This window comes from Balaenoptera acutorostrata, chromosome 14 (assembly GCF_949987535.1).
Source record: "Balaenoptera acutorostrata chromosome 14, mBalAcu1.1, whole genome shotgun sequence".
Taxonomy (NCBI): Eukaryota; Metazoa; Chordata; class Mammalia; order Artiodactyla; family Balaenopteridae; genus Balaenoptera; species Balaenoptera acutorostrata.
In genome coordinates this window covers 75,440,973-75,454,690 of record NC_080077.1, presented here as the reverse complement: position 1 = coordinate 75,454,690, position 13,718 = coordinate 75,440,973, and the positions used below count along the sequence as shown (strand labels likewise).

The 13,718-nt window shown below is 39.2% G+C and overlaps 1 protein-coding gene across 2 annotated transcripts in view; it reads right to left on the bottom strand.

Annotated features, from left to right (window-relative positions):
• Positions 1-402: 402 nt before the first annotated feature.
• The window catches only part of UBE3D (ubiquitin protein ligase E3D), a 146,975-nt gene continuing 133,659 nt past the window's right edge, over positions 403-13,718 (bottom strand). The window contains exon 10 of one of the 2 annotated variants that reach the window (XM_057527485.1): positions 403-952. In XM_057527485.1, the coding sequence (XP_057383468.1) occupies positions 932-952 (21 nt within the window). In that variant the 3' untranslated portion in view covers positions 403-931. Of the gene's footprint in view, positions 953-1,901; positions 1,965-13,718 lie in introns of those variants that run through there. The other variant, XM_057527487.1, reaches the window with a different exon arrangement.

Below are 13,718 nucleotides of genomic sequence, written 5' to 3'. Positions count from 1 at the left end.
CTGGAGTAGTGGCTTTCAAGCGGCGAGCAGCCGAACCTGAGTTTGGTAACAAACAGGCTTGATGAGAAGCAGATATAGCTGCAAATCCAGAGACTGTCCTCCCTTGAGGAGTGGGCAGGGAGGATCTGCTTGGCTCCGGCCCCAGAGTTACTCCTACTGTGTGATTACCAGCAGGTCTGAAACCTTCTCTGTAAAATTAGGAACGGGGCCTATGCCTTGAAGGACCCCCTCCAGCTCTGTCATTCTCATTCAGTGGTTTCCTCACCACCTGCTCTGGCACACAAGGACTCAGACAACTCTGTAACAGGATGCCAGTGAGGTATATTTATTGATCTGAAGCAGTATTTGGTAAAGGAAATAAAGAACAAAAGGAACACATACAGGTTTGCATAAATGGGAAACCCTTTAATTTGATAATCATGCATTCAACAAACATTTATTTACTGAGCATCTCCTCTGAATAAGGTATACAAAATTCCATATTTTATTTTTAAAAAATGCCTTTATACGAGCCTGCGAAGTTCTCTGAAAGTTTATGTCCTAAGATTTGCAGCAGCTAACATTCAACTCCACCAGCGAAGCCCCTTGCTGCATTCCGCACAGGACAGATGGGTCTCCACCAGCTCTCTCTCTCTCCAGGTGGTGCTGACGCAGCACATATTTGAACACTCCTCTCGGTGGGAAATAGAGACGTAAATTCTATACTTATCTCTCAACCTGCTACTATGACTTTCTTCACAGCCTTGGTTTTTCAAAGATTTCAAGTTAACTCTTCTCTTAGAGAATTTATGCAAGCAAGTAAACTCAAAACTGCAATGCCCTGTTCTCATTCTGTCGCTGGGTTCTTGTCTCTGTAATTGCTGCCCACTGGGCCGACTGCTGGCTGCCGGTGCACCCCGTGCTGTGGAGAGGGATGCGTTGGTTCCCGCAGTTACATCTTCAAAAAGGCCACCTGGAAGAGGAAGAAAAACCCACAGTGCTTTCCTTATATAACGTGATGAAATGGCTGAGTGCACATCAAACCTGAATCAGGTAAGTCTGCTCGGTAAGGATGCTCGCCGGTCTACAAGGAAAAATGACTCGTAGTCGGGCCAGACGTTGCCATTTCACAGCAGGAGCCAATTAGTGCTTTTTTAATGAACCATACAGTAGTTAAAACAATTCACATGCACTTTAAAGGAAAAAAAAAAAGTTTAAATTGACACTAAAGTTGTATTGCCGTGAAGTAATCCAGTTCTCTTTCCCATTGGTTCAAATGGCTGCTTTGGATCTTCCACGAGCATTATTCCGAATCCCGAAGACTCCTGGGCAATTCCAGTTTCTCATTACGATTGGTAATTACACCAGCCTCTCTTCGGGTCATGCCAGTGCTTTCAATTGCATCATATTTATTGGGCCTGCCAGCGGCAATTTATCTTAAAACTCGGTTGTTTTAAAACATTTTAATTCATACAGGCTTAGGTACAAAATATTTTCAGACTGTTTAATAAGGTCCAGATCAAATGCATCGAATTTCTCAACAGTTTTAGCTAAAGGAGAAACAAACATCATGAAGTCCATCATAAACACTTAGAAAATTCTAGTTCAGGGTTCAGGGGTGATGATAAGTTGGGAAGGCGCCAGCACCAGGAAGAGGGTGGAATGTAGGTTAGAGATAAAGACGGAGAAACACGGGGCAGTTAGAAAGCTCGTCCCAGGCCTTTTTTGGGGGGAAAGAGAGAGAAGCAGAAGGAAAACATTCTACTCTGGGACATTTGGTACTTAAGTCCCCAAACGCAGTTGAAGGAGGTGTGTACTTAATGATCCCTGTTAAGGGGATAGGAAAAGTGAAGAGTCGTGCAGGGCAAAAGCCATCTGCTTTATGTTGAGTAATTCAGAAGGATGTTACTCTTCATACCGTGCTGGTGAGAAAGGCCCCTGCTGAGTTTCCGTATCAACTTCCCGCTGAGTTTTTACATCAAGTTCTGCAATGAGAACAAAGCTGAAGGAGCAGGCAAAGAAGAGAGGTTAAGATTCCTAAACAAAATATAAACATGGAATGCGGAGGGGACAAGATAGGAGAGTAGAAGGATGTGAGCTCACCCTTTCTTACGGACAATTGATGCAAACCTCAAGGGCTCATTGTGAAGAGTAAATGAGATAATGCTTATGAAAATACTTGTGTTTCTCTCCCTGGCCTCTCAGATGATAGACATTAGGAGCCCATGAATATTCTGATGAGAAGGGGCTGCTGAAGACAGACCAGCTGGGCCCTTTAGGGAATGATCACAGAATCCCAGGGAAGGGGACTTAGGGGTCGCTGAGGCTGACTTCTGGCTCACGGTGGTTAGTTGCCCTGTCGGGACATTCTGCTTCTTCAAGAACAGTTTCCAGGGAGATTGCCAAGATGCCAATACCACTGCTGATACTCAGAGACACAAGGATGATGGATAAAAACCAGTTATCTCTCTGTTAATTCTGAAAACTGCTGTGTCATGGAGTATTCCAACCAAGAACTACTTAGAATAACTGATGATGATAAATGTCATCATAAAAATGGTTAAGAACTTTGGCTCTGGAACCATACAGACCAGTGGCTCTCTACTTGGGACAATTTCGCCCACCAGGGGACATTTGGTAGTGTCTGGAGATTTTTTTTTTTTTTTTTTTTGTCACGGCATGTGGGATCTTAGTTCCCAGACCAAGGATCGAACCCAAGCCCCCTGAAGTGGAAGCCCCGAGTCCCAACCACTGGACCGCCAGGGGAGTCCCTGGAGATATTTTTGGTTGGCACAACTTGGGAGATGCTAATGGCATCTAGTGGGTAGAGAGGTAGGGATTGCTGCTAAACATCCAACTATGTGCAGGACAGCTCCCCGTAAGAAAGAACTAGCAGCCTCGAAACGTTAACAGTGTCAGCGCTGAAAAATGCTGAAGTTTAGAATTAGATCTCTCTGTGACCTTCGACAAGCTTGTTAACCTCTCTCAGCCTTTCCTTGTCTGCAAAATGGGAATTATAACAGGACCTGCCTGAAACCTGTAAAATGCTTTCCTATTTTGACTCTTTTCATCCTCAGCACAGTCTGGTGATTTAGGTAAAGCAGGCATTTGAAACTTTGTTTTACAAATGAAGAAACAGAAGCTCAGAAAAACTAAGTGACTTGCTCAGGATACAAAGCTAGTAAGTGGCAATGATGGGTTTAGGAAGAAATTTTGATTTCTAATCCATGCTTTTTCCCCTGGTAAGTTTACAGATAGATGATCAAGATAAAACTGCACAGGTTGGGGGACTTTTAGTCCTCATTATTGTCTCAAGTATGAAAGATTTATTTTCTTTTGCATGCCTGTGAATATGGACAAAAGATGGAGAAAACTACATGAGGCTGAGCTCATTAAAACAAATAATGCAAAATGGAGTCCCCATCAAAAAAGAAAAAAATTTTAATTTGACCTAATATTTCTTTTTTTTTCATCGTTCGTTTTTATAGTGCCGCCTGCCAAGGACACTATGTGTTTTGCAGGACTTAATAACAAGAAACTGCAATCATCCTTGGGAACAGGTACTGTACAATGCATTTTAGCTTCTTTTTATTTAAAACACTGTGAGTTAACATATTTCAAATGTTGATTTTGTGTTCCCTAGCTTTTATCCATGACAGGAAAAATTGCTTTCCCTAACTGTCATTTATTTTAAGAGAGGATAATTTTATTTTGTTCTACTACACTGAGAAAAGTCTCTGTATTTCATCTTTTTAGTTTTATTCCCCAAAGTAAAAAGTTTTAAAGCTTTGCAGAGTCTATGAGTACAGCTACAGCTTCAGGTTCCGTTGTTACATTCCTGGAATATATAGTTACAAAAGTATAAATAACTATTAGAAACTAGGGAAGACAGGACTCTTTGGAGTTGGCTGTAACATTTGACTCTCCCTGTTCTCTCCTCCTGAATTTGGACACTTGGGAAAGGAAAAGGGGAGAGAGAGTGAAAATGTCTAAAAATAATGTCTCTGCTTTGAGTCACCATCTAAAAACAATCTTCTTAAACTACCATAAACAGGGCCAGGCTGCTGTAATAGCTGACCAAATGTTCAGTTTATAATGCTTCTGTACAATTGCGTAAATATGTTAAACACTTCTGAATGTTCTTGTTATCTTAGTTAACAAAATTATACTATGAAATTCTATTTCTCAACATAGAGCTGGAATTTCAATCAATAAAAAGACATGCTGTCAAGGCAGACTGCACAAGATAAAATTAACATTAAAAAAAAATCCTACATAAATGCTTTGAGGTGCACTAAACAAGACAGATGAAACTGTAAAATACTGGAAACTGTGAGTTTCATAATAATTGTGAGCTTTAGAAAAGTCTCTTTAGAATAAGTAGCATAGCCATACACAAATGTTCCTTTTAAAGGGTACTGTAGACTTAAAAAAATAAATATTTAAAACTATTCCTTAAATATATATTTTTGTCTAGGTACGGCTCCTGTTCAAAGCTATGTCTGAGATAAATGTTATGGCATGGAAAAAAAGTTTATATTACAAAATCCAGTTTCTAGGCTCAAACTTCATTTACAGAATAAAATATACAGTATAAATGTAAATATAAAAATGATAAAAGAAAATGACCTTTTCAAGCATATTATTTATTTCGAGTCTTAAATCCCACTGGGGTACAAACCATTGACTAACTCACTAATTCAGCATCGATCAGGCCTGTGTTGATGACACCTGGACTCTACTCTTTGTGCTGAATAAATAGTATACGATCTTCCTCTCTCTGGGCTGGCAGGCTGTCTTCATTCATTCGATTCATTCAATGAGTAAGTACCATCTATGTGCTGTGATGTCCCGTCACAGACCACAGTGAGAAGGCGTTCCCTCGTGGCATTAACACGTGAGTGGGGGAGCAAGTCAAGTCGTGAGATGATTCTAATAGGTTGGAATAAGTCTAAGACGGACGCCTAACGCCTGCTGGCAGAAAAAGGATCATTCCTGGGTTATGAAAGGAAGTGCGATTTCTGAAGCAGTAGCCTGAACAAGGTAGTTATTACTCTAATTATGAATAGTGTGTTGGCGAGGAGAGGCGATAAAACCTGGCCTGGCACTGAGTGGGATATACTTTGTTCCCACCAAAAGATGCTGGCTTTGCTAAATGAACTCCTAGCAAAGAGGAAGGATGGAACAAAGGACCAAAGATGTGAGAAGCAATACAATGAGGAAGAAGGTCTTATCCCACTAAACGCACAACGAGTGTGTGGACAGAAATACCAGACCAAGGAAACATCAGCGCGGCCTTCCAACTCAAATTCTGTAAAAGCTTTTAGAGAGTGGGAAAAAAGCAAATAGGATCAGTGTCTTTAAAGGGATTTAAACCCTTACCTTGTACTTTATTTAGGCCATGGATGCACTAGGATAATTTACAGGTCAATCAAAAGCTTGTGATTTTCATCTACCGGGAACCAGTGAAGCAAAGCACAAGCTGTGTTTTCTAGCGGAGGGCAGCGTTTGAAGTACCAGAAGACGGAGATGTGAGTGGGGTAAAGATGACTGATGCCTCTTGCTTTCCAGATGGGGCTGGACACATGGACAATTCCTGGGTCCTGAGCCTATTCTTCAACAGAGCAAGCTGACTGCAGATGGAAAAGTATGTATCCTACTGTACTTTTAATGGCCTTCAAAAATAATTAAGAACTGAACAGGAAAAGCACTGATGAAGTTCCTCCATCAAGACTCTCTTTGACAGTTTTTTTGGAATTGGAAAGCCTCTTCTTGTTTTGTAACAATAGATCTTCCTTTTCTTCTCCATCTACTGGGTGCTCTGCTACCAGATTAATTTTCCTAATGTACCACCTTCATCATGTCATTCTCCTGCTTAAAATCTCAGGAAATACATTTCATAGGCAATGGGAAGGAGGAGTGGCAAAGAATAGCTAATAGAATTAGAGGAACGACTCAAACACAGTTCTTCTAACTCCTAATCCAGTGCCTTCATTTCTGGCCACTGCAAAGTGAAGACGCTGGTCTAGGGTATCCAAAAGTCCTTTAAAACAAACATTTTTTTTTTCTAGATGACAACAAGATTGTCAAAACAAGGGAGAAAGAAACAAATTATGTCTAGACCAGTATCTTGATATTGATATAGATTGGGCCCAACATCTACAAAAGGAGGACTGAGTCCTTTTTGTTAGCTATCTAGAGACTGAAGGGGCCAAATCTCTCAAACTGACCCACTGTGTAAAGCTAGTCTAGTAAGAGTTGAGAGAATGATTTTTTGGGGGGTGGGGGGGGTGGGAGGGGAGAGCTTCTGATATGCCCTGATATAGTTTTCTTTTCTAAATCTACTTAACATGGGCATCTTTAGCAAACTTATTTGGTTCAGGTAAAGAAAATTGTCACAAATTTGACTTCAGAATAAGCTGGTAAAGAAGAAATCTCCCACACATTGCTTGGAGTATGCCTATAAAACAGGATAGACATTCTAGAAAACAGTTTGGCAGTCTTTAAAAACTAAACATGTACATAATTACTGTATGACCCAGCGACTGCAGTCTTGGACCTTTATCCCAGAGAAATGAAAACTTTATATTCACACAAACAGCTGTACATGAATGTTCATGGCAGCATCATTTCAAGAGCCAAAACCTGGAATCAGCCCAGAGGAATGCTTAAGGGTGCGTACATCCATACTGCGGATGCCCATTCAACACCAACAAGCAGCGAATTGCTGATACATGCAACAACTTGGAAGATGCACCAGGGAGTTATGCCAGGCTCAAAAGGTTACGTACCGTAAAGTTCCATTTATACAACATTTTTGAAATGACAAAATTTCACAAACAGAGGACAAGGTAGTGGTTACCAGGGGTTGGGGATGGTGAGGAGAGGAGGGAGGGTGTGATTCTAAAATGGCAACAGGAGGGATCCTGGTGCCAACGGAACTGTTCAGTGCCTTGTCTGTGGTGGATGCACAAACAGACCCACGTATACAATTACACAGAACGTCACACGCTTGCACACACACATGCAAAGGAGTACAAATACAACCAGGGAAATCTGAGTAAGATGGGAGGACTGTACCATGTCAATACCCCAAGTACCATAGTTCTGTAAAATGTTACCATTGGGGGAAACCGGGCAACGTGTGCCAAGTGATCTTTCATACTCTTTCTTACAGCTACGAGTGACTCTATAATTCCTTCACTAAAAATTTTGACTAAAATAATGCCACAATACTTTGCAAATGACCTTGTCTAGCTTACTCCAATCCAGTTACCTGGAGTATCGTTCTGAGATGCATTATTCAAAGTCTTGTTCACACTGATGTTATGCTTAATATATCATTGTGATCCCATTTTCCTCAGTGGAATGACCTGAGTAAGCTGGTAAGTTAATTTTGGAATGAGTCCTGAAGCAGACGGCTACAGTGAGACTCAACACCGTTATATTTAACACAGGTTGGGCTGACAGTCTGGCATTAAATGCTTAGGTTACACATAACAGCACCTGAAATCTTAGGTTGTATATGAAGTACTTATTCTAAATAGTCCACTAAGCACTATTTTTTGCTTTTTTATTGCCATGGAGTAAATAATGAGAAAAAAGTCTGGCATTTTTAAAACCCAGAATTGCTGTAACAAATTTCCCAGACACATAAGAGGCACTGGACAAATATTTTTTTCAGACTGAATACATTAGATTAAAACTCTAATTTTAATCTTAAAATTAACAGTATCTTACAAAAGATTTGGAGAAAGAGGAAAACAGAGTTAGAGCGTTTGTTTGTTTCTTGTAATTTGGTTAACTGTGAATTCGCGTCCTTTTTTTTTTAACCTACCAACAGGGGGCTTAATTTTTTTAATAGTTTGTATAAGCCCTTTAGTAAATGTTAATATGTTTTTTATGCAGTGAAGAAATTAAGTGCATTATTTTTTCCTGTTTCCCCAAATACTCTAACATTATTATTATGTGGGTCTATTTCCATATGGTTTTAAGATGCATTTTTCTCATACTGATTATCACATGTGCATATTTTTTATATCATAAACATTTTTAGGTGCTGCTCAGTAAGCCTTTATTCTTATTTTAATAGCTGCAAAACAGTCCATCATAACAATCTATTACAAATTTAAGTTGTTCCCAGGTTTGTTAATATCAAAAGTAATAATGAAGTAGTTACTATCGTGTTTATAATTTTTTTCAATTTTTAGAATATTCCCTTAGGATAGAGTTCCAGAAATGGGACTATTAGATTGAAATGTATGAGTATTAATCTAATTTGATACATATTTTTTCCAATGAGCTGTACCAATTGGTAATGCCACCAGCATCCTATCTTTTTTTAAAAAAATTAGTACTAATTTAATAAAAGGAAATGACATCTCAATGTTTTTTGAATTTATTTAATTGCTATGAGTTTAAACATTCTCCCAAACGTTTGTTTAATAAACATTCTCCCAAACGTTTGTTTCTTGTAATTTGGTTAATCGTGAATTCACATCCTTTTTTTTAACCTACCAACAGGGGGCTTATTTTTTTTAATAGTTTGTATAAGCCCTTCAGTAAATGTTAATATGTTTTCTATGCAGTGAAGAAATTAAGTGCCAGGCAGCATCTCATTAAATCTTTATAAAATCCACTTGAATTAAATATCTAATTTAATTGTCTCTGGATTATAAATGGGGAACTGAGGTTCAAAGAAGCTGAGTAACTTCTGCTCACTGCTATAAGCTAGTAACAAGGCTGGGTGTGCAATCGGGTCTTTGTTTCTGAGCCTAGTATTCATTCCATCATCAAAGCTCCCTTCCATCTAATTATGGTGAGAGATAATTGCAAGTAACTTTAGTTGAAGAAAGAATCCATAATATTCCAATTTTAAATCAGATTTAGTAGCAGTTGAAATGATGCAGTCGCTCTTATTTGTTAAGCAGAAAGCAGATTACTTCTTTACGGTTAGATGTAAGGAGGAGAAAGAAAAAGACAGAAGAGCAAATTAAAGCCCTTCTTGTAAAGAGAAAATAATTCCTTGATTAGAAGAGAAACTTCCGGCAAGTGAGGAGAGCCTGCAGGATAAATGAGAAATCAGCCTGAAACCTCAGAAAGGAATTTCTGTCTGTAAGTTTAGCAAGCAGGATAAGTTACATTGGCATAGTTTAGTCAGTTCAGTAGAAAAGATTATAACTTGGAATAATCAAACAACAGTTAAGGCCTAGTGAGAAATGGATCAAATTGGAACCAGATGCTTATTTTCTTTAGCCACTTACTCCTTAGACATTACTTTGAAAATATAATATTAAAGATACGTGAATCTTTAAAAAGGAAAGCATGCTAATATATCCATTTTTAAATAAATACCATTTATTTCCTTAGCCTGTTATTTGGAATTGCCAGAAATAAACAGGGCTCATAAAACTGTAATTTATTTATTTTAAAGGAGGAGCACGAGGATATTATAACTACAAAATGAAACAATAGTAAATGCGTGCGGAAGGGAGCACACTGAAGAGGACAAAGCTTTGTGATTTTTTTTTTTTTTCCTTTTTGCTTTAAGCCACGTGGAAAGTAAAGAGGGGCTCTTGTATATAGAACTGTTGGTGGAGCGTCTCCAAGTCAAGAACAGCTCAGTGTATGGGAACAGAAAAGGGCACCTACTCATCAAGGGCTCCCAGGGTTCAAAGTGGTAAGCTTTACACCTGCCATTCTAAGCTCCACGAGAAGCCAGAGGCAATCAGGTGGACACGAGCAAAGTACAGACTGGTGAAGTCTAACTGATGTGGAAAGACTGGAAAGCTGGAGACAGAGTATACGAAGCCGAGAAGTAAAAACAGATTGGTGTGAGAAGGTGGTACTCTGTACAGAGAGCAAAGATTCAGACCAAGGGAAAGATGAGACTGAATCCCTTCCCTGACCCCTCCAAGCTGAGAGCCTCCTCTCCCTCCAGTTCTGCCCACTGGTGGCCGTGGGGACGAGTGACAAAGGACATCAATGGCCTGGCAGGCCCTGGAATGGACACAACCCTCAACAGCGGAAAGAGACGATTATTATTATTATAACTGTACATTAATGTTTTATGTATTTTAAATATTGCTACAGATGCTGTTCATGAATAAATTCTTCTCTGCTGTTCATGAATAAATTCATGCTTCTTTAATTATATTTAAAGGAAGAAGCACAATTGGCTGATTGTGTATAAAAAGCCTCCAAGGCTTACATAAGGCTTTCTCTCGCTTATACTATCCTATAACAATAGTATCTACCAGGGACAGGGACTGACACCGCACACATTGCCTCTGAAGAAAAAACTGCAAACCTACAATGTTTGCACACGGAAGAAGGTAGATGGCTTAGTGTAAGATATCACCAGCTACTAGAAAAATAACTCCGAGCCCAGAGGCCACTGATAGGATTGTGTAGAGAGGGTGTGTGTAACGGAAAGCACTCCAAGTGGTTCAGACCAGCACATCCTTGGTTAGAGACATAATTCATTCCATAGAAATTCAGTTCTGAACCCAGGATTATTGACTAAGCCATGGGTCTTTAATACATGAAACTATCTGGCTGAATTTACCAATAATTAGGCTTCTCCCCAATATATCCAACTGATAACATTAACTAGAAAGAAGAGTCTGACTGATTATTCATCAAGGCACTCTGTAAAGCAGCGGGAATGAATGGATGGACCTAAACACGACTTATAACCACTCATCATTAGTGTATTACAATGTGGACTGGACTTTTCTGGCTTCTGGGGCATTGAATACTTGGAGATGACCAATGCTCAACTATATTTTGTTGGGAAATACCAGTAACCTTTAAAATCAGCTAACTGCCTTCAAATGCTGGCCTTCGGAGTTCACTATGAGTTCACCATGCCAGCTTTCCACAGAAATGCACGTTCTATGAGATGGCATCACAGATTGACTGAAGAACTTGCATACTTCAGCATACTTCAATCAAGTAACAGCTGGCACAATTTATAGCTGAAAGAGGCTTCCTGGCTTAGGAGAAAGACCGTATGTAATTTCCAGAGGCAACACAGTCAGGTTACCCAACCTCTGTGCCTGAGTTTCTTCATCTGTAAGATGGGGCTTCCCTCTTCCTCTGGTGGGTCAAGGATTGTATGAGATACTGTGATGTCTGCGACTGGAACCAAGGAGGTCCTCTCCTCCCCACACGGATGATGAGGAAAGCTTATTCAGCCAAAAGCCTCCCTCCACCTACCTAAACGGGGTCTGAACATCATGACTCATTGAGCTGCAAAATTAACATCAAATATCTACGGGTGCTTTACAACAAAGTGCGAAATAATTTTTTCAGGATTAGAGAAGTTCTGAGATGAGACACAGAAACAATTTTGATCTGCGGAGAAGAAGGACTGGGAAGCCATGAGAAAATAATGTACTACATTTTGATGGGAAGTGGAGAAAATTTGGAAACTCATATATTGTTTCAGGTGTCTTTAACTCACCTAAATTGCTAAAAGGTGGTGAGCAGAAACAAGTATTCCACAGAGTCTGCTGTGTTCTCAGAACTATTCCATTTGGTATTTTTAAAGACAAGGCCTATAAACACTTGAAAAATGTTCTCTATTTTCTACTGGTTTAGGGGTAAAAAAATTTTCTTTGAAAAGAAAAAATATATTTTTTAAAATTCCCCCAAATTTTCTTTGAGGTCATCTTTCTAAAGTATGAGAAATGAATGGAAAAGGAAAGTGGGCCCAGTTGGGGGTCCCTCAGTAAGGGTTTTTGGACAACCAAGATCCCATATGAGATAAGCGTGCACGATCTCACTCCTTTTCTCGAGAACCCTTGGTTCATAACATTAGTGTGATGCAAATGTGGAGAGAAAAATGTTGGACTGGTTACATCAGTGAGTTACTATCTTTTCATTTTGACAAACTTATGAACAAACCCGTCAAGACAGGGCACCTCTTTGTAATGTACAAAAAATATTGAATCACTATGTTGTATGCCTGAAACTAATATAATATTGTAAGTCAATTTTACTTCAATTAATAAAAAAAGACAGGACTCCTCACTCAAGTCCCATCATCCCCAGAGGTTGCCTCTCCCTGTTCAAACTTCTGCCGGTTAATCCATGACACCAACAACCTTCAGGGCACTTAGCTGTTTTTTGTTTGTTTTTAACTTATAAAAGATTTCAAATATTAACATATTCTCTAGTCAACAGAATAGTATAATAAATCCACAAATATTACCCAGAAACAATAATTACCAACTCATGGCCATTTTGTTTCATCCAAAGCCCTGCCACAGAACTCTTTTGAAGCAAATCCCAGACCTATTATTTTGTATATAATTCAGTATGTGTCTCTGAAAGAGAAGGACTGGGATAAAAATAAAACCACAATGCCATGACCACATCTAAAACATTAATAATAATTCCTTAACATAATCAAATATCCATTCAGTGATCAAGTTTCCCCAACTAGCTCATAAAATTTTTTAACAGCTGGTGTTTGTTCAAATCAGAATCGAAACATGTCTAAGTAGTGTTACACTGGATTCATACGTCTTTTAAGTTTCTTTTAAATTATAAGTTCCTCTGCTCTTTTTTCTCCCTTTGATTTTTATGTTTTGAAGAAATCAGATCTTTTGCCTGCCGGGTTTTCCATAGACGGGAATGTGGTGAGTGTTTTTTGTTTGTGTTTTTAGTGTCATTATAAACTCATGGATTTAAAATACATCTGATACGCTTTAATCTACTACAGTCATTATTTGTATTAATACTCACATCATCCCATCTTTGTCAGTGAGAATCTCTTCAACTCAGAGCCTAAGTCCTGAGGACATGATCATAGTAATTTATATTGGTTTTTTGTTTGTTTGTTGGGTTGGTTGGTTGGTTTGCTTTCTGGTAGGATGGGACTCAGCCTCATCTTATCCCAGACATGGAATCAGCCATTCTCCGGAGGAGCCTAGGTCCTTCAGTGAGGAATGGTATTTGGAGATAAGAACTAGAGCGCCTTCCTGCTTCCAAAGTTCCTTGGACACGTTACCTCATGTGTACACATATACAGCCGCTACCCACCTCTGGGGCCACCATGTTCCCTTTTCAAAATGCACTCAGACCCTATTCAGAAACCAGGTCCTCAACTACTCAGAGATGAACCTTTTTGTCTGGTTACCTAAGGAGGACAGGTTAGAAAAATACCACCTTAGCAACAGAGAGAGAAACTGAAACCAAAGAAAGATCATGAGTCCCTTCCTTTTCCACTGGAACTAAAAGGAAATAGTTAAGATCTGTTATCAGAACTTAGATGGAAAAAGGAATCTTTCTAGATAGAGAACTTAATTTTTTTTTTTTTTAACTAGGTAAAGACCTTCCTGTATGAGTAAAAGAAAAATGCTTCCAGAAAAAGGCTGATCAAGAAGCTCTCTTGGGCATGGAATGATAAAGGTGACTCACTGCCTTGCGGGACAGGTCCCTGCTGTTAATTTGTTTGTCAAAGCTGTGGAAGAATGAAGGGGGGACGGTCATTCCGTGGAGGCTGAGCGCTGGAAGTCCGTCCCAAAGACAATAAAAGTCGTTTTGTAAACTTGTCTGGCTAATTAGGAAGAGTATTTCTGCCCTCACTAAAGGAGAATACCCTATAACCCTCACAGTATGTCAGGAACAGAGAAAAAAATGAAAAAATGGAAGGGCATGCTTCACAGTAATTTTGATAATTTAGAGCAAACTTATTCAGATGGCAAAATGTTTCCCAGCCCCTGAGGAGC